General features: G+C 37.8%; 1 protein-coding gene and 1 pseudogene across 1 annotated transcript; both read left to right on the top strand.

The window, feature by feature from the left end:
* Positions 1-1,147: 1,147 nt before the first annotated feature.
* LOC140223743 (eukaryotic translation initiation factor 5B pseudogene) lies at positions 1,148-10,515 on the top strand (annotated as a pseudogene).
* Positions 1,160-20,117, top strand: LOC140223812 (trafficking protein particle complex subunit 3-like). Its single transcript, XM_072302873.1, has 4 exons — positions 1,160-1,300; positions 12,257-12,451; positions 16,529-16,711; positions 18,849-20,117. Exons 1-4 carry the CDS (start codon positions 1,262-1,264, stop codon positions 18,966-18,968), a joined length of 537 nt encoding a protein of 178 aa, XP_072158974.1. The 5' UTR covers positions 1,160-1,261; the 3' UTR covers positions 18,969-20,117.
* The last annotated feature ends 4,007 nt before the right edge of the window (positions 20,118-24,124 follow it).

Below are 24,124 nucleotides of genomic sequence, written 5' to 3'. Positions count from 1 at the left end.
GTGCGTTCACCGCAATCAGTTTGTTGAAAAACTTAAAATAAATTGATTGAAATAGACAGGGAAGTATGAAATTCGTTTTGCAAGACATGCATCACTCATGTAATTTTCAAAGCAATCTGTCTCTTACGTCTTTTCAAAAAACGAAGTGTCATTACCTCTTTACCTATCGATGGCTAAAACGTGAACTCCACTGTGGTGTTTCAAAATTTCCACTTTTATTTTATTTTTTCAAGGAGGAACAAGCCAACTTATTCAATTAAAATTTCTACAGAATATTCTGCGCTTGGAGAAGAGAAGTCGAGGAACTCTTAAAGAAATTACGTTGACCAGTTTCCTAAAGGAAAGATTATGCATGGCAGGAAATCTGCAACGTCGCAAACAGAGATATGTGGTTTCGCACTTCGGCCATCGTTATGCTCTGTTAGGAGCAAAAATGTTAATTTTACCCCTTGATAGGTACATCTTTTTTGACAAAATAAGAGAGATGTATGCCTTTACCAACTGTTTGCCAGTCGATGCTGTTTTCCCAACAAGCGTGTCACACATGTCTATTTAGAAATATTTGTGTCAGTGACGCGTACTGTTTTACAAAAATTGTTCAGATCGGAAATTGGTAAAAAAAATTCCTCCTCCTCCATTTCTATCTATCAAGTTTTGCTAAGCCGCAAAGTAAATGTTAACAATTAAAAAAATATTCTAGAATTCTGAACGAGGAATGAGCCAATCTAGATAGGACGCTTTATTTTTTTGCGATGAGTATTTATGATAAAGGTAGACAATTTTGACAGGAACGGACTTTTTTTAAAGTTAGATTGCTCCAGTATCCCATTAAGGCAAACTTTTCAATCTTACATTGAACTTTCAAAATTGTAAAACATGAAAGAAAGGAGGCATTCAGTAATCTGCCGTTTCTATTTTCCGTAATGATGGATCTTAAGTCTTCTTTGTTACTTAATACTTTGAAATCAGCAACGCATATGAGTCTAACGAAACTCGGGACCGTCGCACGTCCGATAAAAGTCCGCAAATTTAAACTTGGCGCCAGTTTGAGGAGTGTCAGGCTTGCTCAATTATCAAGCGCTAAATTGCCAGGTGCCAACCTACGATTTGTCGATAAGGCGCTTTGAACCCACCTCCGCCATTGTTGATTTGATAAGCGCATTTCCAGCTGTTGTAATCGGACACGCTTTTCATGTAAACTTATTTCTTTCTGTGTAAATAGTAGTGATTTGTTTTACTTACGTCTCCGCAACACACTCTAATGTCGAGGCAAGGAACGAGGCTTGACCAAAAGAAAGTCGTAAGTTGAAGTTTTCCTATTTTTCTGAAGTATGAACCGCTCTGGTGTAACCTACCATTGCAACCCCCTTACTTACCATTCAGGAATGGTTTGCTAATTTACGCCGCAATGTCTACACTATGTACCTTTCTGACCATCCACTTGTCCTCTACAAATCTGGAGGCTTTTGCAAGATTTTGAATCTCTCTATAATTGTCAATAAGTTCTTGAAATTACAACGTCGATTCGCAATGAAGTTAGGTTATGTTGGGTCAGGTATCGTCGTTTGTAGCATGTGGCATCGAGCCATCTTGTACCATTTACAAATTTTGTTCTCCCAAGATATAGTATCATCTCATTTACCCTAATACTTTCTAGTATTTTAATCGTATCTTCAATCCTTAGTATAGCTTGTATCTAATCACCTCAGAAAATCCAATGGAAGTCGTTACTGGGGTTAAAGTCGGTCTGTGGGACTAGGAAAATTCATCGAGTCCTCGTCCAACAAGTTTATGCCGTTTAAGAGTGCGACAGAAGATCTGTTATCAAGATTCTTGTATCTACTTCAATTTTACATTGAAGACAGCTAATTTCCTATTGTACTCAGAAAGTGCGTAAACTTTTTTGACACGGACACCAGTGAACAGATGGTTTCCATGCTCTTTACCACCATCTCTTTCATGTCAGCTCATATTAATCATTTGGCGGGCCTTTAATGTTAGGCTTCATCTGCTCAAGTTTGAAGGAACTGTGTCTAGGACCTGGAAATATAGGGATTTATCAAGAAACGATGAGAATCTTGAAAATCAAAAAATTACTTAGGTAGCTGAGGAGAATTAGATCTAAGAAGCAGAAAGTTCTTTTTCTGCTGCCTTGAGGTTACGTCAGTTACAACGCAGTGGCTCAAGTTGATTCAGCTTTTAAGAATGATACTTAAGACAAAATGGTTGAGTTTTTTTCTTCAAATTCTCAAGATAAATCTAGTTTTTCCTAGAAATTCAGATATTTATGAGAGAGATTCCTAGCTTTTCATCAGGGAAAATGAGGTAAATATTAGGAATTGAAAATCTGGAAATCCAGACACTAGGTTTGAAAATTGGTATGCATTAGTGTTCGAAACTCACAGGCGCCAGCGCACCAAATGCGCCTAAGAAATCGATCATGGCGCCTAAAAAATGAAGGCTCTGCGCCAACATGGCCCCTAAAAATCCCCCCCCCCCCCCACTGAAAAAATCCTAATTTTTCTGTTTGGTGATTTTTCAAAAGATCTCCCAAGTTATAGCCAGGTAGGTACTTGTTCTGTATCTAAAACATCTTGCGTTTAACTTTTCACTGAATGCGCCGTGATGTTTTGGCATCAAGTCAATTTGGCCCCTAAAAAATCTTCATTTGCCCCTAAAAATCGAGCTTGATGAGCCACATGGCTCCTGAAACTCAAAGATGAGTTTCGAATACTGGTATGCATCTTCATCAGACGGCAGTGGCCAGGTTTATTTTACATTTATCAGATGGATTTCAGTGCAGTCTGAGTGTAGAAAGTTATCGTACAGGGGAGTTATAGATTATTAATGGTCAAAGAAATTCATGTTATGCAGGGCACTTGGGTACAATATAGGCCTGTTGCAAGGGGCACAAAAAGTACGCACTCACATTGGGTGTTAGCTATGAGAGCGCCCAAATTCTTCATGCTTTTATATATACCTAAATCACTTTTTGAGAGATGCTGCTGTTTTTTTTTTTTTTTTTTTTTTTTTTTTTTTTTTTTTTTAAATGAAAAGAATGTCTCTGTCCTGAACCATGCTATGTGGTTTTTTCAATTTACAATTACAAAATTTCAAACTTGGAATCTGTCTAAAAGGAGCTTGTCACGCCGCGCCTCTGGTTCACACTGTATATTATTCTCACTGCTTTTATACCCCCCCACCTTTCATATGACCGGGCCTGGGGGGGGGGGGGGGGGGCACCACCGAACTTGTCATTTGTGTGGTTGATCATGTCATTTGTCATTTCACTTGTCATTTATCCTTGCTGTGACCTGGTACAGTACAGTATTCTTGTCCATTGGGGGTTGCTTTATGTATTAATGAAGAGAAAGGATGGCTATCTGCATGAGAAAACCGATTTCAGAGGTTTGATTTGATTCAATTTTTCCCGAAAATTGACAGAATTAATCAATTTGTGTCCAAAAAATTTATCAGCTCTTAAATTGATTTGTTCGATTTTTAGGAATGAAAAAATGAAAAATCTGTGATGCTTGGTCATTGCAATCTACACCTTTGACTTTGGAACAGAAAGCAAAAATCGTTTGCTGATTTTTTTTTTTTTCTTCCTCTTTTTTCCTCTTCTAAGAGGTATACCTATTTGTTTGCTATTCCAAACTTTTGATTCCTCAAATGTAAGTAATAGGTCTTCAGATTGCGTAGAAATATTCAGAATACGAACAAAAAATGGATGCAACTTAATTAACTTCGGTGTGGGGTTAGGTTGCATATCGGCAAATTCGAAGGCGAACTAGCGGCGATTTTGTTTTCAAGCGACACGGTCAGGCGCGGCGCTCCAACCGTTGAGCCTTATGTATCACTGTCATCCTTATTTCATGTCGAAGGAGGATTTGTAGTTTAGGGTCAAAAAAATGCTGCCGTACCAAGAAAAAACGCCTTTTGAACATTCGGCTGTAGCCACATTTCCTTCGACAAAACACAGATTTGTTGAGAGATTTTGCAATTTTTTTTCTCCATTATTTCAGAGAAGTTTTGTTAACAATTCGATCGAAATCATCTGAAACTTTTAAAGAAAAATAATCATAATTCTCCTTGAAAATACGTACTTTTTTAGAGACATTTGGCAACATTCGAATGTTGGTACGGCGTTGTTCCTCGGCGTGGCTGTGCGTGTCTGTCAGTAGTTAATTAACCGATAATTAGTCATAAAATGCCACTAATTCCTCAAATATTAGTATTAGGTCTTCAGGATACGTGGACATTTTCAGAATACAGCTAATCGGTGGATGCAACTTAATTAACTTCGGTGTTGCATCGTTAAATTTGAAGGCGAATCAGCGGCGATTTTCTTTTCAAGCGACGCGGTGCTCCAACCATAACGCTATATGTATCACCGTTATCCTTTATTCGCGATGAGGAGAATTTTTAGCCAAGATATGAAACGTGTGCTGCCTTGCTACGGAAAATCGTCGTATAATAAGGGTTGCACAGTTTAGGGAAAACCTAGAACAGTAAGGAAAATAAAAAAACATGTACAGTTATGTAAAAAAGGTCGGTGAATTTTGCACCGAGTCAGGGAAATTTTCAGTGCGGCTGCCCAACAGCTTTAACTTCCATTGCGCACCGGTACCGTGCGCCAGCGTTACCTAATTTTCAGAAATTTTATGGCGCAATATGAGTGCCATGGGTACTAAACCCGCGATTTGTGCAAGTTTCAATTCCAAACATGCAGTTACGGTGCTTCAAATTTTGCATCGCTGCTTTGAAATTAACCTCCTTTCTTTTTTAATCTCTAAAAAGTCAGGAAAGTTCAGCGCCGGTGGTCTGGAAATGTTTCCAATAATTCAGGGAATTTTGAAACATGAATAAGATTGGAACCTTGAGAAATCATCAGTATGGTCTAAAGTCTTCTCGATAATCCTCTATTGTACTTCCCAGAATAACTTTTGTTGCAATCCTGTTCAACAGTACATTACTCCATTTGCCTGTCTTGCTTTTTTTTCAGGGTTTCTCCTTGTCTACTCGGTGAAAATTGGCAAATGCAGTTTTGTAGGCATAGCTCCTCAAATTGTAACCATACATGAACCTAACTAGCCTCCCGATAGTTAAAACCTGTTCGCATTGAACTTGATATAATTTTTTTTTGCGAGCACAATTCATCGGCTGTAGAGTGAATAGCAAGTACCAAAATGTCCAACGTCGAAAAGGCAAAGAAGAACAAGAAAAAGGGGGGCGGAGCCAAAGATGCTGAGCCGGAGGAAAAACCGGAGAAAGAAGTAACCGCTGATAAAAAGAAGAAAAAAGGCGCAGAGAAAGATGTCAAAGAGGAAAAGGACAGCGGGAAAGGCAAAGGGCCTGGCAAGAAAGCCCTTGCAGCCATGCAAGAAGCCCTGCGAAAAATGCGAGAAGAAGAAGAGAAAGCGCAAAGAGAAGAAGAAGAACGCATTCGGGCGATAGAAGAAGCTGAGAAAGCACGGCAAGAACAACTGAGAGTCGAACAAGAACGGAAAGAAAAGAAGAAGCAAAAAGAAAAAGAAAGGAAAGAGCGGTTAAAAGCCGAAGGAAAATACCTTACACCGAAACAAAAAGCAGACAGGGCTAGAGCGCTGGCGCTTGTCGAGGCCCTGAAAGCTCAAGGACTGGTCATCGGAGAGAAGAAACCTAAGTCAGCACACAAAAAATCTGATCCTCACTACAACTCTCATGACAAGAATACGGATGCTCAGGCTGCCCAAAGCGAAGTAGAGGTCAAAATCGTAGACGTCAAGAAAGAAGAAAGTGAAGAGAAAGAAGATGAGATTAAAGACTCCTGGGACATGATCTCCTCGGAAGAGGAGGAGGAAGAAGAGGCGGCTGACAAAGCAGAGAAAGCAAAAGCGGAAACGTCGGAACTAGAAAAGAAAATGGACGGTGTTAAGGTCAAGTCTGATTCAGAAAGTGAGGATGAGTCCGGTAGCGATGACAGTGGGAGTGAAGACGATGATTCGGATGACAGCGAAGGAGATAAAAATGAAAACAGGCTGCAGAAAATCAAACAGCGAATTCAGAAACGGCGTGAGAAAGCAGAGAAGAAGAGGTCACTCGATGTCCTGAGAGCCCCTATCGTTTGTGTTCTGGGACACGTAGATACCGGTAAAACAAAGATTTTAGATAAACTAAGGCGGACGAATGTTCAAGATGGCGAGGCAGGTGGTATCACGCAGCAAATCGGAGCAACGAATGTTCCGATCGATGCCATCAAGGAGCAGGGAAAAATTGTCAAAGGATTTTCTCAAATGGAGCTACGAGTTCCCGGTCTTTTGATCATCGATACGCCAGGTCACGAATCTTTTAGTAATTTGCGTAACCGAGGCTCCTCTCTTTGTGATATTGCTATATTAGTCGTTGATATCATGCACGGTCTAGAACCGCAAACTATAGAATCAATTAACTTGTTGAAAAACAAGAAAACTCCGTTCGTTGTAGCCCTCAACAAAATCGACAGATTGTACGATTGGAACTCCACGCCCAAAAAAGACATCAGGGAAACGATAAAAGCGCAAGCGCCCAACACAATTGTAGAATTCGAACGTAGGACGAAGGAAGTTATACTGCAATTTGCCGAGCAAGGACTGAACGCTGCTTTGTTTTACGAGAATCCAGATACTCGCAGTTATGTTTCGCTTGTCCCCACGTCAGCCATTACCGGAGAAGGTATGGGGAACATCTTAGCCCTCATTGTTGAAATTTGCCAGAACATGTTGGCTAAAAGATTGATGTTCAGCGAAGAACTGCAAGCCACTGTCCTAGAAGTCAAAGCAATCTCCGGTTTAGGAACAACAATAGATGCTATTCTCGTCAACGGTTATCTGCGGGAAGGAGATACCATGGTCTTGGCGGGCACTGAAGGACCGATCGTCACTCAAATTAGATCTTTACTCATGCCCCAGCCCCTGAAAGAGCTGAGAGTAAAGAATGCTTATATTGACCACAAAGAGGTAAAGGCTGCCCAAGGAGTGAAAATTGCAGCAAAGGAATTAGAAAAAGCCATCGCTGGTTTAAATCTGTACGTAGCTCAACAGCCCGACGAAGTCGAGGTATTGACGAAGGAAGTAAGTCACGAATTGAAATCTGCCCTTAGTCATATCAAGGTACATGATAGAGGCGTTTACGTCCAAGCCTCTACGTTAGGTTCGTTGGAAGCGTTATTAGAATTTTTAAGATCCTCGAAAATTCCTTACTGCTCATTTCGCATAGGACCCGTAGTGAAGAAGGATGTAATGAAAGCTTCGACCATGTTGGAACATGAATCGCGCTACGCAACAATCCTAGCATTCGACGTGAAGGTCGAAAGAGATGCGCAGGAACTCGCTGATGCTGTAGGAGTTAAAATTTTCCAGGCGGACATCATTTACCATTTGTTCGATAAGTTCACAGCTTACACGGAAGAGTTGAAACAAAAGAAACGAGACGAATTTAAATCGATAGCTGTCTTTCCCTGCAAGTTACGGGTTCTACCTCAGTTCATCTTCAATTCAAGAGATCCGATCGTCATGGGAGTCATGATCGAGGCAGGCATCGTCAAAGAGGGCACACCGATATGTGTCCCCAGTAAGGAGTTCGTCGAATTAGGAATTGTAACGGGTATAGAAAGCAACCACAAGCCTGTAGAAAGTGCGCGGAAAGGTCAAGAAGTCTGCATCAAGATCGAGCCCATTCCTGGGGAAGCGCCCAAAATGTTCGGTCGTCATTTTGATGAAAAAGATATGCTAGTTAGTAAAATCAGTCGTCAATCCATAGACGCTTGTAAAGATTATTTCAGAGATGACCTAGTCAAAACAGACTGGCAACTAATGGTTGAACTCAAAAAAATGTTCGAGATTCTGTAACTCGCCAGAAAATACTTGAAGTTGCTTCAAGAATGTCCGTCAAATATTTTCCTTTCTGTAGCCGTTTATACCCCACTAGTATTCTGTTCATGTTAAATCACTCAAAACTGATTGCAGTTAATTTATTACCTGCAAAGAACTTTCATCAGCCCTGTGCCAACTATTTTCTCCCTGTAACAAAAGCGTACGAACGATCTGAATATTCTTAAGATATTGCAGTTTTTAACTCCTGAGTAAATTAAGTCTGGTCCCTCTTTTGATTAATGGAAACAAAGGAAAATTGTAGAACTAAAGAATTTGCGCAAGTCATGATTCTACCATCAGTTTATTAATTTTTTAGCTCTAATTCAAAGTTTTCATGAAACTATTTCTTATTTATTCAATGTAACATTTTAAGCAAATCCACACTGTCTTTATCTTCTTCTCAATTTTTTCTCTCGTACAAATTATATCTTCAAATGGAACTAGGCTTATTTGCTCTCACATTTAGTCATTCAGTTGATAAAGATGAAATAAGAATCACACTTCCTTTGCACTGTCTCAGCTCCCGTTTTTGTAAATTGATAACATGTTGTAGTAAAAAAATACTTTGAAAAGAACAAGTAATATTAAAAGTCGAATTTACTTAATTGTTTGGATTTTAGAGTTCAATTGAATATAGTGTAACATTTTGTCTCTCCTGAACGAAGGAGCGTATCTCGATCGCGCTGTTTCAGTGTCTCTCTCCAACATTTTACCTGTAATAGAAACTCCGTCGCATTAATGTATCTGAAATTTTCCGTGATTTCCCCTTGCTTTTGTGAGAAACGGCTCTAAAATTTTCGGACAAATTCGTGCAACGGCACTCCCAGGAAAGGATACAAAACCCCGAAACAGCGCAGTATGAAGATAAGTTTTTTCATTCGGGAGACGATCATTTGTTCTAGAGAAAGCTATTTGTTCATGCTTTTCAAAAGAAAGTAACGTTGGTTTTTGGTATTAAACGTACATATTTCCTAATATCTCTTAATTTTTTGCTTGTGCTAAAGATGCAAAATAATGTCCTGTCTCTCTTTACTGTCCTCCCGAGGACTCATCTTTAATTTCTGTGTCTTTGAAAAAAGTATGATCAAGTCGGTATACAGCAAGAAATTTTATGTCGCACCAGACACCGCCTCTGGCCAATTATGCCCAGTGATATTCTACAGGGTGATGCAAAAGTCCCGCACCACTTGTAACTGTATTTCATCAGTAACGGACCTGGTATAACTTTTGAAAAATACCTAGAGATAGAGACTTGAAATTCTGCGAGTGCTTGTAGGTTATGTCAAATCCCTGTAACTTTAAAAAAAAAAATTGAAATTCCGCCTGTGCTCGTTGGTCAAGTTAAAAGCATCTACCTCTGGGAGCCCCCCCAAGATTTTAAGGGGACCACCCTGAAATGGGGCAAAAATTCCAGAGGTTGTAGGGTAGGTGCGTGACTTTTGTATCACCCTGTATGAAAAACTAACCGTAACTTATTACTATTTTCTTGTTACTCAGATCAAATGTTTGTAATTTCCTGTGCCTCAAGCATTTTGTGATTATTTTAATGGAGTTTGGTCATCGTTCGTTCAGTAATTGCATACGTTTGCTTGCTTTGAAAAATCTTTCTGATTTTCATGTCTATTCACTTTTGCACGTCCTTTGATACTATTTTTTCTGCTTAATGAGTTTATCTAAGACAGATCACAATACTGCCGTGCTTTGGAAAAACGCCGCATGAACATTGGAGAGTTGCTAAATTTTCTTCGATAAAATGTGTATTTTTGCGGAAAGTTAAGCAGATTTTTCCTCGAAATTTTCGGATGAAAAGGTGAATGAATTGCCTGAAAAATTGGAGGAAAAATATTCAGAATTTTCCCAGTAAATTTGTTTGTTTGTAGAAGGAACTATGGCAACACTTGAAGGCTCACTCGGCGTTCTTCCTTAGCACGGCAGAATAGCTCAGAAGATGCGAGGACGATAAAACTTGAAAGCTAGAGCAATCAAGAAATATTATTCAATGAATAATGAAACTGGTTTTTCATTGACAAATAATTAAAAAATTATTTTACTCCGCTCATCTATTTGTCATTATCACTATCTACACATTGATGCTTGTCTAAAGTATTATTGTTTCTCTTGAGGGATCGCTGTTCCAGGGTTGCCACGTTTAAGGAATATTGTAAACTGTCCGGGAATTTTAAGAAATCAGGGAAAACTGGAAAAAGTCATGATAAAGGGCGAGAGTGTCTGGGGAAAACTGTTTGATGGCTTTCATTTGTGTTCTAGAATGGGTTTGATTTCTCGATCAACATATTTTGCCTGAAAACTATTTTGAATTACGTCTCTCTGAGCATTCCGCACATTCTTAAATGTTCGGGGGTTTCCAAGATTGGTCAGGGAATCGCATTTTTTAAACTCCGTGGCAACCCTGTACAAGTGCATTCCTATATGTTTTATACTTGAATTATTTGTGGACTTACCTTGTAAGCGTATATCTTTCATGTGAGATAAACTCTTCTTCTCTGTAATACTTTCCTCTCGAAAACTGGAATTGTGTGGGCATTTTTCAGCATAACTTTGGAAGAAATTTTGTACTATTTTTACTTAAATAGTTAAAATTATATAATATATTTTCATCGTACCCAATTTCAATTTATTGATCTACTTTTATCCTTCACATCTCTAATCCATTAAAAAAAATTATGTTTTCTGTGTGCCTAATCCCTAATTTTGATGTTTTAAAAAATGATAGAATAAGAACTATAATTTTTTTAAATGGGAACCCTGGGTGCAGTATTAAAAATATTCCAAATTTTAAGTAACTATTATCAAAATTTCGCATAATTTTGGTTGTCAATTCTAAAGGGAAAATCAAATTGAGGTATCACGAATGAAGAACTTCAGCGACAGTTTTGTGATCTCAAGACCGACGCCTTTGAATTCGAAAAATTTCATGAAACTTGAGACTGGAATTTGGACAAAAAGAAATTAACTTTTTTGTTCCAATTTTCACAGATAGGATCCCGAATCGAAGTTTTACGACCAATATCTCGATTTTTTCGAACATGCAACTCCTTTTAATCATGCATGATACCGCTCAATTGAATTAAAAAAAATAAAGCCTGGTAGCATCAATTTTGTGCAGTTAAATCATCAATAACTATTTCCCAAGAACAAGAATGAAAAAGTTTTTTTCAAAATTTAAGTTGCATATTATTAAATCTTTTAACAAAAACTGTTCGCGATCCCTGATTTTTTGTTGAATTTAATCAAGGCCTTTCCAATTCTACCACCACATTAAGTTTGAAAATTTGAAGAGCTTTCAAGTTGTGCTCTCTTTATCATGCAATAAAAAATAATCGGGCGGAAAAATTTTTCTTGCTTCGTATGCACGTCAGTATACTTTGGATACATAAATGCTTACATTTTCAAGTGCGCTCACCCATGTGAGAAGCAACAGTTCTGTATAAGTTATTCCTTTTATTTCCTCCATTTTTTGTTATGGATTACGAACATACCAGCACTGAAAGCATACTATTATCAGTGGTCTGGTTGGATTAGAATTCAAGAAATAAGTTCAAAAAGCTACCTATGAAGGAATGACAACTATTCTTAATCCTGTCACTTGGAATTTCTAACAAATTAAAGAATTTAAAAATTGATACTCTCTATGATGGAATGGTTAAATGATGAAAGGAGAATTTAATTAATTACACATCTTGTTGCAAAAGAACATAACCGACGGTAGAAGTTACCTCTTTTATATGACCCTAATTAGACAGTGTGCAAAATAAATTTCAACATTTAGAGGAAAGAAAATCGTAGCTTCAACATTAAGTGAAGCAATTGAGGCATGCCTGTATGTCTCATCCTAGTCCCTCTGTGAATAACTAGTGCTCCGTAAGATCCTTACGTAATGTTCCGTCAAGTTTCACTTTTATCCATCGAATTATTTGGCGTGAAAATAAGTTGAATGGAATAGTGACTCTCGAACAGGTACACCTAAGTATGAGGTGTTATCGGTAAAATCCATTTCAACCGAGTGTCTATCGCTCAGTCTCTAAGATTTTACTCAAAATTATATTTATAAGACTGAGTACTCATCTTTTTGCTGCTAACAAAATATTGAGAACAGTTCAGCTTTGTCACACCTTTAAAACATCTTGAGAAAATATTCAGAATCAGAAAGTCGAAGTTTTGAGTTCACTGAGGTTTCAAAAACTCTCAAAGGGATTTATTTTCCCCCACAAGTTTAAGTTTTTGCAATCATCAAAAGTTTTCCAATCAGAATGATATTTTGCCTATTCCACTAATTTTTTTAGACGCAATTAAGCTCTGATTAAAGTAGCAGTAATATCCAAAATTTTCTTTGATTGTTCTAGAACTCAGAACTGTTTACGTTGACTTACGGAGCGCTGGTATCACAGCTGATGAAAGACTATGAAAACGTTGATGAAGTTAACAAACAACTCGAAAGAATGGGCTACAATATAGGCATAAGACTAATTGAAGATTTCCTAGCCAGAACTGGCACCGGCAGATGTTACGATTTTCGCGACACTGCGGAGAAAATTCAGGTAAGTTCTTTCCCTGTTATTTTTTCACGTTCATAATATCGAAATAATCAAATCTAGCTTTAAAGGAGCTGATCGACTTCTTACTTGTAATGGTGAACTTTGCCATGCATCTTTTAAAAGATGTGTTTTTTCATAGTTACAAATTTTTTCACTGCAAATGCCTAAGCCCTCAAACTGAAGGAGCTCTCAAGTTGTGTATTGTGTATTCAAGGCTGTATCTTAAAAAGGCTTCTCGAAGCTGTTGGAATTGAATTGGTGAAAGAAGCCGTTAAGGTTGCCGTTGACGAAGGCCCATAAATACTACCCTTGTCACGTAACAGTTCGAATGGATACGAATTGGGTATTATTTCGGGAACAATAGGTAACAATTTTTGGGCCATATTTCTTGCTTGTTTGAAAACTGATAGAAAATCAGGGAAGGGATGACTGTGGTAAGGGGGGAGGAGGCTGAGGCCTCGACGTCATTTTGATAATAGGTAGTCTGAAAGTCTGATGTGTTTGTGCCCCATGCCTGAAAAAACCATGCAGTCTTGTCTATATAGATAACAGCTGCAGAATGAAATTTGAAGCCAATCTTTATTGCAGTAGTAAGTTTAATGGGTTCTTTATCATCTCACACTTGCCCGATGAGCGGCCAACCGTGTGGGTAGCAAAAAAAAAGTAAATGGGGATGGGGACTGTTTTCGGTTTCAGGACATTTCGTCACCGATTTTTTGTCAGTGTGCCTGTTTTGCACGGTAGTGTACGTCCACGCTGAAAATAAGCAACAAAGACTTGGTCCAAGCATGTTATTTTAGTCCTCGTGTAAAATTATATTGAAATGAGAAAATTGAGAGGGAAGGAGGTGTTGTTATGGTTAGTCTTTTTTCTAAATGAAATGTTACTCTCTTCTTTTGATTCATCGTTTCAAATTGTCATTGGTGAACACTTGGTTTTATTTCCATCCTTAAAATGTTCGATTTAAAATATACCTTACCTAAGTATACTTTTTTCCTCTTTTTTTAAAAGAAAATATTACCTACTTCATTTTAAACAAATTTACATTTTTAAAACGTCGCAAATATTTGTAAAACCTTTTCCAAGCGATCGCATCGATATCAATCTCAATGAGCCGTACTTTATTATAATACATATCATTAATACATACTTTTTTTCGTCAGATTAAATGAGAAAATTCCATGCAGAGAGTGCAAAAATTCCAAAATCATGAGTTGAAGAGCGCTGACTCCGCGATTTTAAATATTAGAGCGAAACAGCGGAGCAGCGTGCTGCCAGCGCGGAACGCGCATTGGCGCCTACAAACCTAACAGGGATACTTCACGCATTGCGCAATGCGTGAAGTATCCCTGTTAGGTTTGTAGGCGCAATGCGCGTGTCGCGCTGGTCGCCCTCGCCCGCCGCGCCGTGCCGCGGGGCTTCAAGCAACTATTTCGCAACAGAGGTGTTGCACAGTATCATACAAAATTGAATGCGTTCCAACATACTAAATATGACAGCCATACTTTAATAGCACAGAGCACTCCTCGCAAAATAAATCAAGACACTACGGCACAAAAAGAGAGCGGTTGTCCAAATACTCACCATGTCCTAGTATCCGAATTTAATAACTTCTAGCATACTTTTTGAATTGCATTAGAGCAAAAAGTGACTTGATTTAGGCAGAAGCATTCTTGAGTATGCCGTCACGAAGATTTTATTTTGAACCAAGAATAAAATTGCTGAATGAAAGTGGGTTTCCGATTGATGTAAGTGACTTTTCTTTACGTATAAGTATCTTTTCCTCTTTAAACAAGCATGATTTTCTTGATAAATTCAAAAAGAAATCTTCTCTGCGGTAAATTTGAGCAGAATTCTGTTTGAGCTAAGTCACTTTTTCCTCTAATGAAGTTCAAAAATCATGCTAAACATTATTGAATACGCATACCAGGACTTTTTGCGCTCTTTTTGTCGTCGTCTCTCGAATTATTTTGCGAGGGAACTTCGTGCTTTTGAAAGAAGCCATGGATGATACGTTGGGTTGCCTTCAATCTCGTACGATACTGTACAACACCTCCGTCGCAAAGACCAGCTCGAAGCGCCGCGGCGCCGTATATCGAAGTATCGTACACAGAAAAACAATCTAGAGCCTTTAGCTGAAGCAAATCAATAGGTTTATCCAGGTCAGGTATAACAAGATGGGATTTTCATGAAAGCTACTTAAGTCCTGTTGCACCAAAGAGGTGTGGAGAGTTTTGTTGAATTTTCCTCCGGTGATATGACGCCCCCCCCCCCCCCCCCATTTTTACCAAAAATCTCAATTATTCTTCCGGGACATAATATATTTTCATCCAAAAACGTTGTGAGTAATTATCATTTGTATTTACATGGGAACCAATTAACTTTGGGTCTCCATTGGTAGGTGGACCAAAACTCCCCTGCTGGAAAAACGCGTTGACGTGAACTACTTGAAAAAACATGTACGTGGACAAAAAATCGTTGACAAAATTTCCCATAACCCTGTTTTCACACTCTTCCCTATCAAATTTAAATCGGTCATTCTCAATAAGACTTACAATCGTTAAGCACCAGAAATGAAAATGCAAGCAAAACAGTACCTAAAAACTGTATTAATTGACCCGTTTTAAATATTAAAGTAAGTGATGATGTGATTAATCCATTAAATGCTTCAAGTAATACTTATATTATGGTGAAACTGCAGAATTGCGTATCTCGGAATACACGATTTTTCAGGAGAGCAATTAAGAACCTTCTACACTAGGTACTCGTTTATAGTGTCACCAGAACGGAAATCATTCTTGAGGATAGCAAGAACAAGATGCTTTTTCGGACTCTCTCAGCATTTTGAGTAATTTTTCGAAATGTCAGAAAATACGGTAGAAATACCGAGATTCGCGTTTTCGGCCTTAAGAATTGACACCTAATTACGAAGTACACATTTTCAGATGCGTTTCCGCGTTCGCGTTTCGCGTTGTGCGTAAAGCACGCCGTACGGTGGATGGAGTCTATTAGAGAGGTCGGACATGAAATTTTTGACTAAAACTGCAAACTGTGATGTTTATTTCGTCACATTTCAAAGTTTAAGGAGTGCTTCAAGGAGCTTTCACGAGGAAACCAATGGAACCCTTTTCAAATCCTCAACGTTTTCTTTTAAATGGAGTTATGAGCGTTTTAAAGTTTCCAAATTGTGCCGGACCTCCCCTATTGACTAAATCCACTGTGCGCCGAATCAAATGAAGGCGCAAGAACGAGATGATGCGTTTTTGCAACTAAGCTCGAGGTACGCGAAAAAAGTTTTATTAAATAAAGTTTCTATTATTATGTCTGGATGGCAGATAAAAAACATCTTCAACAATTCGTCTCTGCAGCTAACTCAAAACCGTCAAAATTCGAGATACCTACGCTCTCTCGCAGTTTCACCACCGATTTGGAACTAAGAGATTCAGAACGGGTCAATTTAAACTTCTTTTTTTCCCATTTTTTTTTTTTTTTTTTTGTATTTTTCTCGCATTTTAATTTTGGCGCTTACCTGAGTCTTTTTGAGAGTGACCAATTCAATTGTTGATGGCTTATGCAACATAATTAGGTACAGAAGTCACATGTATGCGAATAGATTTTCTAAGTAACTCCTGGAAGTGCATCGATAATTATTCGTTTTTGCAAGAAATTTTCTAAGAATATTCTCGCTTGAAAAGAAAAATTCACACACAATTTTGTGCTCTAAGATGATCGAGAAATGATGAGATGATCTTTCTTCAAGAAATCTAAACATAATAAGGAGATCTACTTGCAGCATTGCTAATTATTGTGAACCTATGCGCCTCTTTAATCTGCCCCTTATACGTTTTTGCAAGAAATTTTCTAAGAATATTCTCTCTTGAAAAGAAAAATTCACACACAATTTTGTGCTCTAAGATGATCGAGAAATGATATGAGATGATCTTTCTTCAAGAAATCTAAACATAATGAGGAGATCTACTTACAGCATTGCTGATTATTGTTGAGATATGCACCTTTTTAATCTGCCCCTTTAAATGCTAGCAAGTAGGTACCTATGCTCGTCATTTTTGTAATTTTCAGTCAGCATTCCGGCTTTATTTGGGTATTTCTCCGCAAATCATGAATTGGAGTAGCAGTGGTGATGAGTTCTCTCTGCAGTTTGACTCCAATCCACTGACAGAATTTGTCGAGCTTCCTGATCACTGTCTCAATTTGAAGTATTGCAATGTCCTCACCGGAGTTCTTAAAGGGGCCTTGGAAATGGTTTGTACTTAAAACTTCACTTTTATAGTTGTTATAAGTAAGTAACAATGAAAAATGTGTTTGCCATAACTACATGGCCGGATTTACATACTTGCTTTCCATGGGCCGCCTGTATTTTGCCGCCTTCTCTCATTCGTTTTGAAAAATCAATCAAAACCATGAAGTGGACGTGCATAAGACCCGTTAACTCGTGTCGGACACATTTTTTGCGAAAGCCCTGTCAACGCTATTAGCAAAAGTGCAAGGAACTTTGCGCGAAACTTCAGTTCCGTAAACCTATCTCTGTGTGGTCAAGGCATTCCATTTATAAGAAATGCACGAAAAATTTATGAGAGATCAAACATAAATGTGGTTTCATAATTTTTAACTTCCGTCGCCGTGCCGCGCTGACCGCACTGTGTTTGGCGCAATGCGTGAAGTATTCATGCTGTCTTGTAGGCGCTATGCGTCTCACGCCGACCGCTGCTGGCCGCACTGCGTTTGACGCAATGCGTGAAGTATTCATGCTGCCTTGTAGGCGCTATGGGTTTCACGCTGACCGCACCGTATTTGACGCAATGCGTGAAGTATTCATGCAATCCTGTAGGCGCTATTATGTGCTATATGCCAACCGCCGCACCGAGGGCCTCTCCTTTTCATCTCTAGGCCTCGTCATCATTGCTCTCTGCGCCGCGCCGCTCCAGGTCAAATTGCGTGTTTGAGTTCTCTCTTAATTCAACTACTTCAAGGTGCTGTCTCTTGTATCACAGAAAGACAACATACTCTCAGGAAATGAGAGATTTTGTCGCCTTTTCTCGTTTGTAATTTTTTTCTGAATCCGATTTTTTTCATACTTACATTTAAAAAAATTTGCAAAATTTGCCGCCATGTGCCACAGCCCATGTGGCCACCCCCTAAATCTGGCCCTGTATAACTATATAGATGAGTGAAAAATTAATTATTTATGTTCATACTTGATAAAAATTCAAAATCTCTTCAATTTAAAAGCTCGGCAATACGAGGGTCATCGCAAAAATGAAGTCCTCTGTGCTATATTTTGTGGACCATCAATCAAAACAACCTGTTCTATTGTTATATTTACTATACTCTCTGCTTTAATTCAAAGTCTATCAGTGTATTTTTTATAATTGGACTGCAAGAACGTTCAGTGAAGCAGTTTCTCTTTGCCATTGTCACCACTTTCACTAAGTAAGTGAAGAAGTATGAAAACCCTCTGATTTTGAGCAAAATGTTATCACCAGGAAAATGACCTAGCTTAACTGTACCTTTTAAATGTACTTGTTAACGTAATCGCTGTTGAGATCCAAACAATTTGAAGCCTTATAACGAACTTTTGACTCCCTCTGCCAAAGAGCTCGTCAGGTTGTGTTTTGAACAATTCATCTCAAAGTTTTCCACCTCCTCATCAGTGTCCATTTGTCCATCCACAATCTACCAAGAGCCTCTTTTAACCTTTCAAACAAATGAAAGTCTGAAGAAGCAAAATCTGGACTATGGTCTAAAATTAAAAGAGACGCTTTCTATATAAATTGACACTGATGTGATCAAAAGCAACCATTGGTGATTTAATTCCAGAATTTTTCAAAAAATTTCTCAGTTACTCAAAAGAGGAAGAACAAAATTATTAATAAAATATATGCCGTTCTACAGAAAATTTCCAATGAGTCTGATTTCTTTAATCAAAACTAGGAAAGATTATTGATGCACTAAAATCAGCACTGTTCAGACTTCCTTCAGAGTTGGATAAAGTCTTGAGTCTGTCCAACTAATGGAAATTTCACCAAATAACATTTTTTTCTTTTCGTAGCGAGAGAAAAGTTGTTTAAATCCTACCCGCCCATTCTCCCTTGTGGCAGAGAAAATGAAGAATTTAGAGTAAAAATTGCCATGCTCATGAGTGGCATATGGACTAGAAACCTCTGCTGCTCCGACTATTCTGTATTGCCACCAGCTACTTCATTTCCTCTAGCGCAGGCTGGACGCAGGAACGGCAATTGCATTCCTTCATCATGGTGGGTATTTCACGAAAAACTGAAAAAAGTGAGAATAGCTCTGATGAAATTGATGTTTAGTCCTGATTTCTTGCCAAGACTGAATACCCTTATATTTTTTCACCACTAAGTCTTTAATGTTTCAGGTTCAAATGGATATAGCCTCATGTTTTGTGCAAGATCATTTGAAAGGAGATCCATGCACTGAATTAAGGGTCAAGTTTATCAAACGCCTGGAAGATGCCATACCTGCTGGCGAAGACTGAATACATATGTTATGTTACGTGATAAAAAGTATTATTCCAACTTTCTGGGTTCATTGTGTAACTCATCTTATTTTGTTTATTATATTATTTTTCTTTTTTATGTTTAATATTGTCTATTTGGTTAGGTGGTATAATTTTGTAGATCTAAATCCTTATCAAGGCCAGAACAAATTTGCTGTTATTTTGAGGCAGGTTTTTAGGTAGAGTACCTACCTATTAGTTTAACCTCTTTTCAGAGAGAAAACTTGTATTGTTTATTGAAAAAAATGTACTGATGACTTGTAACAGCCAGAGAAGGAAAATAACTGTCCTTAACCGCTCCTAAAAATGCTTTCTTGTGAGCTCATCTTGAAGGCATTTGCAAGTTGCAGCAAATGAGTCAGGGGTACCTAATGAGTGTGTTGTCTTCAGTAGAATAACTTCTCAAGAGACACCTTAAGGTTTTTTTTTTTTTTAGAACGTACAAAAAGGTATTCTACAGTCAATGTAATTTTTTGAGAGATTCCCTATGAAGTATTCTTTCTCCAGCAAAAAAAGAAGAAAGGAGGAGGAGCAGACATTGTAACAAACTTCTCTCAAAGAATATGAGAGACACACCTTTTAAAAAAACGGCTCGAAATTTCCTAGAAAAAATCACCAGAAGTGTTTTGTAAAGGTTCCCTACACCTTCTACTTTTCTCAAAAGTTTTGCTTAAAGTCTTTAATGAATTGATTCGGTTTCGAAAGAGAATCCAAGCAAAATAATTTAATATGGAGAAATATTGTTCAGAGTTTTCTTTTTCTTTCGACTCTGTTTAAGAAATTAATTGTGAGTCCTTATTCATAGAATTTCAGATAATTTTAATAGTCTCAGAATTTTTGACAAGAGAACGTAAAACACTAGTTAAGTCCTTGACACCAACAACTCTATTTTTTGCATAAATTTAACTTGATTTTTTCAGCAAAGTCAGTCCAAAGTGCCAAGTTTTTTTCACGCTTGTTGATTTTCCCCCTCACTCTGTAATTACACTTTCCAAAAGTTTAAGCACCCACATAGTTTGTAAAAATTTCAAGTTGAAGCATACAATTTTGGCTTTGACAATGTAATACCTAGTGTGTTTGAATGTGCTTGATACACTCAAATGAAATAAAAATACACTTTCAACTGGATATGTCCTTATTAAGTGTTATTTTCTTATATTGCTGCTCTAATTTTTAGGCACCTACCCCTCAATTCTTTCTTTTTCTATCCAAATATGTGTAAAAATTCATCAATCATCACTAAATCTGCTATCATAATATTACTCCTGGCTGTTATGCGGTTCAACCCTTGAAGAGCCCCTTGTGCCCCTAAAAGTCCCCTCTTTGGTTCCTACTTAAAAAATTGAAAAAATAGAGATCAAGCCAAGCTTATACATATGTACCTACCTACGCATGATTTTTCAGAGTCAATCAAACTTTCAGTGACTGAAAGAGAAGAATATGTTATTTTTATTTTTTTTTAACGGAATTGTTTTTAGATATTTATAAACGAAAACCTTCTCATAGTGTCAGGTAGATTTCTAGAATATACTTTGACAAAAAATGAACGTTTACATTTTTTTGAAGGGCAAATTCCCGATTTCATCATGTAATGTTTAAAAATCTGGGTCATAATTCCAAAATATAATGAAAACGGGTTTATCTAGAGGTTACCATCTGTCAATGTGAATGATAATAATAGAACTGATTGTCTAGATCTGAAGAACTAATTATGACAAAAAATGGTACTTGTAGGAGTCAGAGATCTAAGCTTGTACTTATTCGTGATTTTTCAGGGTCAATTCAACTTTCAGTGACTGAAAAAGACCGTTTTTCTGACCGAATTTTTTCCAGATATTTTAAAGGAAAGACATACAAAAATAAATCAATTTAACTTTATTCCAAAATCTGAAGTCAAAACTCTTAAGGGTCACAGGAAACATCAGGAGCAAGGAAAAGTTTTTCTTTTGTATCGAAAGGTAACATTTCCAACAACACAACAAACCATTTCCAACATTTTAAACATTTTCTTAGAATGAATAAATTTGTCCAGATTGTTCCGAAAAATTACCTCCTAATTTATTTGTTTTCTATTAACTATGAACCAAAATACAAGAAAAGGAATAATTGGCTCCAGTCAATGAGACCAACTGAGATCACACTACAAGAGAATTAGGAACCTTGTATATTACCCCCTCGATACGCATGGGTTGTTGAAGTGCGTGAAGTAAAAGAAGTGCGTAGATTTCAAAGAGGGAAAATTTTGCAAAAACTTTTGAAATATCTAAGTTAGTAAACCCCTCTTGTTATGTATCAGGTGAAAGTGCTGTCTTGATCTTTTATAAGTTTTTATTACCTTACTTTGGTAAATTCAAACAAATATTTTACTTAAGTGCACTTTTAGTTTTTCTGTTGTATATTTTGCAGTTAGTTTTGTGCTAAGCATCATTGTGAGTGATCTCCTTCATTTAAACAACGTGTCGACGCAATTTTTTTCTTCTTTTTCGTAACGATTTTGAAACGTAAATTTCACAGAAATTCTAATTATAAAAGAACATTAAGGGTTTCCTGATTCATACATTTTAGCAATTTTGTTACGTCCCCTAAAGCCAAATTAATCAATCAATGCTACCAGGATCAGGATTTATATTGTTTCCTCGGAGGAAACGAATGAAGATCTTTTTGACGAGCAGATGGAGATGCCCTCCTGGCACTCTGGCAGATTTATTTAGTACATAGAATTGTAGGTAATATGATTAGGTGAACCGGGGCCATCCATGTTCTGATCGACGAGTTACGAGTCCGAGGTGTGCCCCGAGATTAGGTTAACTTTTTCGATTCACTTTCGATTCGGATGGCCGAGTCCCCGTGTATCGAAAACAATCGATTATGAATTGAAATGGTGACCCGGCTTGACATAGGAGTCACGAAATTCGGGACCTGGAAAATGCCTAAAAAAGGCGCCAGCTCTCCCACTTACAGCACGACTCCATGTACTCTTTGGCAAATGGCGCAGAGGCAACTTGCTTGATTTAGATGAAAACCCCTTGATGCTGCAATTTGTGCTCATTGGACGTCAGTGGTACATACACAAAAATTGAAGGCTTCTTAGTTTTGATTCCCCACAAGCAAAACCAAAACGCCTTCAATTTTGTGTGTATGCAATACGGACCTCCAACGGACACGAATAGTTGCATTAAGACGTTGTCATCCTAATCGCGCAAAAAGTCCTCCTCGTTGTACCTATCGCCGCAAGTTACCTCGTAGCAAGATACTGCTGCAATCAGCAAGGGCGACTAATTATGTACTACACACTCAAGTGTCCCTTATTCGACCAAAAATGAGGTGAACGGAGAAATTTTTGGGCAAAATGAGAGACGACGATTCTCCATTTGCGACGTTGCAGACGTCCTTAGAAATTTTATTTTTCTCTCGAGAAGCTGGTCGACATAAAACTTAAATTCTCCAAGAATTTTCGTATTCGATAGCAGAAGATTTGGTTCAAAATTTAAAGTCGTGAATTTGGATTGTTTCTCATTGAAGAGATGAAATAAGAACGGAAATTTTGAAACACCGTAATGCAGATACGTGGTTTCGCACTTCAGTCGGTGCGATACGGACATCCATCAAGTTTAAATAGTTGCATCAAGTCCCCGTCACCCCGCCGACCAACGCGTCTGTCGATCGAATCAACTACAGGTAGTATGAGCAGGGAGTCAAAACGCCTTCAATTTTTTGAACGCAATACGGACATCCGTCGGGGTTGTATAGTTGTATCAAGGCGCCGTAGCAAACGCGTCCCATCGTTTATCGTTACAGACGAATCTCAATTGAGAGACTAGGGTCACAATGCCTTCAATTTTATAAATACTTATTTTTGGGCAAAATGAGAGACGACGTTTCTCCATTTGCGACGTTGCAGACTTCCTCAGAAATTGTATTTTTCATTCGAGAAGCTGGTCAACATAAAACTTAAATTCTCCATGATTTTTTGTATTCGATACCAGAAGATTTGGTTCAACATTTAAAGTCGTAAATTTGGATTGTTTCTTCATGGAAGAGATGAAATAAGAACGGAAGTTGTGAAACACCGCAATGGAGATACGTGGTTTCGCACTTCAGCCGGTGCGATACGGACATCCATCGAGGCTAATATCCTCTGCGTGTTGGACCGATTTTTTGGAAACAGTCACTAGTCCTCGCGCAATCGATTCCACACCTCGAACTAGGTAGGATATTCGACACTAATATTGAAATTTATTTCCCGTTTAAAATCGAGAATAAGTGTTAGTGGTTAAAATACATGGATTAAATTTTCGGGGTCAAAAATTGAAAGTGCTCCGATCGGACTGAAATGAAGTTGATCTCATTGAAAATGGCCCGAGGAGTCCAATTTTCTGGTCGTTAAAGCTCCACGATCAGAATAACCTTTATAATGTGCATCATGAAACAAAAACTTTGACATTTATGTGGAAAATAATAGTTTAATTTATGGTGAAATTTATATAATTTTCTTAAATTGCAAAATTATTTAGTTTTGTTAGGTAGGCTGTGCTACTTGGCACGGAGTTATCGGTGGCGGGGGGGGGGGGGGGGCGGTTCTCGGGAATGGGTTAAAGGAAAATAGGATTGAATGAGGGAGCAAAATATCTTTGTTTTCACCTGATATCGACCTGTGACGATGCTTTTATGCACTTTTCTTCTTTCCTACCCTTGAGTTTAAGTCTCCAAACATTTGCATTGTCACCTTCATAAAAAGTGTTGAAGCTGAAAGATTGTGAAGATTATAATATATCGTAGGTTTAGACTCCGTTTCAATGTGTGAAACTAACCAAAATGGCAGAGAACTTTCAATTCTTTCTTCAAAAACTGAAACGGCAGGAATGCACCCATGTCTAAGGAAACTCTTTGGGTATTCCTAAAAGGAAAACTTACCAGAGGTAAAATTGATATGAAAAAATGTCAAAAGACAAACCTTGAGGGTTCAACAAAGAAATGATGAAAATCTGTTCCAAGAAAGTCGTATTCTAAAGGCTTTCGCCTGAATAAACCACATATAAATTTAATTTAAAAACATATCAATAAATATACAATGTTTACTAAAACATGATTTTCAACAATATAATATTTTTGGAGTTTTTAGAGAACCGTCGTTG

The sequence above is a fragment of the Bemisia tabaci genome, chromosome 7 (assembly GCF_918797505.1).
Source record: "Bemisia tabaci chromosome 7, PGI_BMITA_v3".
NCBI lineage: Eukaryota > Metazoa > Arthropoda > Insecta > Hemiptera > Aleyrodidae > Bemisia > Bemisia tabaci.
The sequence above is the reverse complement of the archived record's forward strand: the minus strand, read 5'-3'. Positions and strand labels throughout refer to the sequence as shown.

What these genes read in the sequence shown, in the direction of transcription:
- LOC140223812 (XM_072302873.1), top strand. Translation starts at nt 1,262, where the DNA reads ATGTCGAGGCAAGGAACGAGGCTTGACCAAAAGAAAGTC. An exon ending in GGCTTGACCAAAAGAAAGTC is followed by an intron (nt 1,301 to 12,256) that starts GTAAGTTGAAGT and finishes TGATTGTTCTAG; the next exon opens with AACTCAGAACTGTTTACGTT. An exon ending in TTAAAGGGGCCTTGGAAATG is followed by an intron (nt 16,712 to 18,848) that starts GTTTGTACTTAA and finishes TTAATGTTTCAG; the next exon opens with GTTCAAATGGATATAGCCTC.